The sequence below is a fragment of the Marmota marmota genome, unplaced genomic scaffold, assembly GCF_001458135.2.
Source record: "Marmota marmota marmota unplaced genomic scaffold, marMar, whole genome shotgun sequence".
NCBI classification, from domain to species: domain Eukaryota; kingdom Metazoa; phylum Chordata; class Mammalia; order Rodentia; family Sciuridae; genus Marmota; species Marmota marmota.
Genome location: NW_026000019.1, coordinates 10,774,747 through 10,777,911, shown reverse-complemented (window position 1 = coordinate 10,777,911; position 3,165 = coordinate 10,774,747). Strand labels below are relative to the sequence as shown.

The window sequence follows — 3,165 nt, the reverse complement described above, 5'->3', positions numbered from 1 at the left end:
CGCGGGGCCGCTCCGAGGAGCTTGAGAGACCCACGGAGGCTTCGCGGGAAGACGCGGCGGCGGAGGATGAGCCTGCAGAGCGCGCAGTATCTCCGGTGAGTGCCCAGGCCTGCCCAGGACGTGGTGGGAACAGGCGGAGGGTTAGGGCAAGAGGCAACAGACACAGAGGTGGTATGTCCGGGGTGGTGGGGGAGTTGCTGCGTCCTCCTCTTCCCCGGCTGGGAGGCGGGGGCTCCGAGGGGATCTGCGGGAGGGGGCGGAGCGGGCAACCACATGCCTTTAAGGGTGCCGAGCTCCTGCCGGCCAGGCTGAGCTCCAGCGAAGCCGGCCGCTCCCGGTGGGAGGAGGGAGGTTGGGGAAGCGTGAGAATATGTGTTCGCGCGCGCCCGGGGTCTCGGGCTCGCCGGCGAGTGGTGGGGAGAGACGCCTGGGAAGGCATCTGCGACCCCAGGTGGAGGTGGGTGTGGAGGAGTCCGATCCCTGTGGCAGGGGAAACGTGGTGCGGTGTGGGATTGGTTGGAGGGATGCATGCGGAGAGGACCGGGTGGAAGTCGGCACACCTGGGGTGCTGGGGGGGAGGGCAGACCGGAGGGGGGTAGACGGCAGGAAACTAGAGCTCGTTCTTCATTCGCGGGCTGGGAGTAGTGAGAATTAATTTCATCTGTAGTTAGTTGACCAGGTGGGGGGAATATGAAGACGGGGAATGAATGGGGAAGTGAGGAGAGGGAGGCACTCTCTATGAACAAGCTTGTGTTCCCTAGAAGAAACTGGGTTGGAATCAGTGTAGCTGGAAGATACCATTCTGAGAGTCGTGTGCATTCATTAAGTGTGGTGTAAGGAACTTGCATGTCCGAGATACAGTGACGCATGGATTGTGTGTGTGTGTGTGTTTGAGAGAGAGAGAGAGAAGAGAGAAGAGAGAGATGTGTGTCTGGGGTGGGTGGATGGCAGCTATTGATGAACATTTCAAGAAGGAGAAGATACAGATACAATGGAACTTAGTACCTGATAGCAGAGAGCATGTTGAATGTAAAGACCTCAGCTATCATGAAGCGAGAAAGGAAGCTGAATAAGAACTTGGAGGTAGAGCTAAAGAGGGTCAAAAATCTTGATGGTACATAAAAAATAAGCTTAGATTAATTTGTGTGTTGCTTTGCTACTGCTTAGAAAAGGGGAAGATCTTAAAACTGGTCCTTTTTGTCTTGCAGGAGCAGAACTAAGAAAGGCGTTATAGGAAGATGTTTTTAAAAAGTGGTTTCATACCTTGTGGAGGAGGGAATTGGATGGGATGGAAGTCTGAAATTAGCAGAAAAGTCAGTCTAGCTGTTTAGTGAAGTGAAATTATTGATTGTGGACCCCTATATATATTGTAAGAAAGGGTGGTAGGTGATACAAAGGGTGGCTGTTCTACTTTGAAATTAGCATTATTAAGCACAGAATGGAAAGGAGAGAATGATGAGATCTTTGAACTATGCTTGAATGCCTTTGTATAAAGCAGCTTACATGCTCAATGACCATAGGACACTTGGAATGATTTCTGTATATTGAGGCAATTTCTCTATTATCCCTTTATTGTTTAATGTATCAGATAAACTTAAAAAGTACAGCTGTGGCAAAGAGCAATGGTAGGTACTGAAGAGGGATATGGAAAACATGACAGTTCTTAATCTTAAGGAATTTGCATTTTAATATCTATTAGGCAAGTAAATTAATAATAGCACAGTACCCTGAAAGATACCAAATGTTATGAGTCCAAAGGCAGGAGATTACCTATCTGAGCAGTTGGAGGAATCAGGAAAAGCTGTCTGTATTCATTCACTCATTCATATACTCATGATTCATCAGTTGTTTAGTTGGTCACCTATATGAGAGGCAGTGTACCAGCCGCTAAGAATAGAAAATTAGAACTCCACCCTCCTTTTACAGGCTTATAGTTTGTTAGGCTTTAAGAGGAAAATAGCGCTTATAATGAACTTTAAGGATGAACAGTATTCTGACAGGTGTGGATTAAGGAGTTTCCAAATGCAGTGAACATGAACAAGATATTTAAATAGGAGAGAGAGAGAGAGATGTTCAGTTAAACTAGAATGTAGGGGTGTTTTCAGTTGGAAAAGCTTACATAGAGTTTTATCAAGTTTGACCCCTTCCTTTTTCAGATTAGGAAAGTGATTTATTTTGTAAATCAGCACAATCAGAAGAACTTATCCTTGGGTTGTGGAATTCATGGTAGACAACTTGTGATGAATTTAGTTCTTTGAAGAAAGGAGAAAAGAAAAAGAATGAACATAATGTTTAAATAAGCTACATACTTATTTAAAGTATGAAATGGTTGAAGTGAAAATGGTTGAGAATTGTATAGCTTGTATGCCGAAACTGTAGTTCAAATGTAGGTCTTCTGACTTCAAGTCAGCTGTACTGTGCTGCATGTCTGGTCACAAATATGTATTGAGAGCTTCCTATGTTCTAGATGTGGAAGGTACACTGGTAAACACAAGGGTAAACATGGAAGGGTTTAGTCTAGTAGAAGGACAGTAAACATGAACAGAACAATATAAGGTAGTTACAAGTGCAAAGAAGCAAAAATTGGGATGTACTATTTTATATATTCAATGTGTTCAGTGAAAGTCTATTTAATAAGGTGACCATATTTAAGAGGATGTCAAATATTATGATCTGTAGTTTATAGTTAAAATTGGTAGACAGAGAGTCTGAGATTATTTGTTAGAAGGGAATCCACATATTCATAGCTATCTATTAGAAAAATTACTCTGTACTAGGATAGTGGACTCTTAAGTTCCAAAATAAGGTCTTAGCAGTAAGATTAGAAAAGTGTGATGAAGTGGGGTGTACTTAGAATGGGAAGAGCAGTGTGTGTTCTGTGCAGTGTCTCTTCTATTTTATAAATCAGCACAATAAGAAGAACTTATCCTTGGGTTGTGGAATTCATGGTAGACAACTTGTGATGAATTTAGTTTTTTGAAGAAAGGAGAAAAGAAAAAGAATGAACATAATGTTTAAATAAGCTACATTCTTCTAGCCAAAAGTCAAATAAGCAAAAAGGGGGATTCATAGGAGCTGGTGTCCCTTTAAGATTCCCCAGAGCCAATTTAAAAAAAAAAAAAAATATATATATATATATATATATATATATATATATATTTTTTT

General features: G+C 42.7%; 1 protein-coding gene across 10 annotated transcripts in view; it reads left to right on the top strand.

Moving 5' to 3' along the window:
• Nucleotides 1-3,165, top strand: part of Smg7 (SMG7 nonsense mediated mRNA decay factor) — an 82,280-nt gene continuing 79,115 nt past the window's right edge. For all 10 annotated transcript variants that reach the window (XM_015491714.2, XM_015491711.2, XM_048809858.1 and 7 more), the window contains exon 1: nucleotides 1-95. In XM_015491714.2, coding sequence (XP_015347200.1) covers nucleotides 67-95 — 29 coding nt within the window. In that variant the 5' untranslated portion in view covers nucleotides 1-66. The remainder of the gene's footprint in view (nucleotides 96-3,165) is intronic.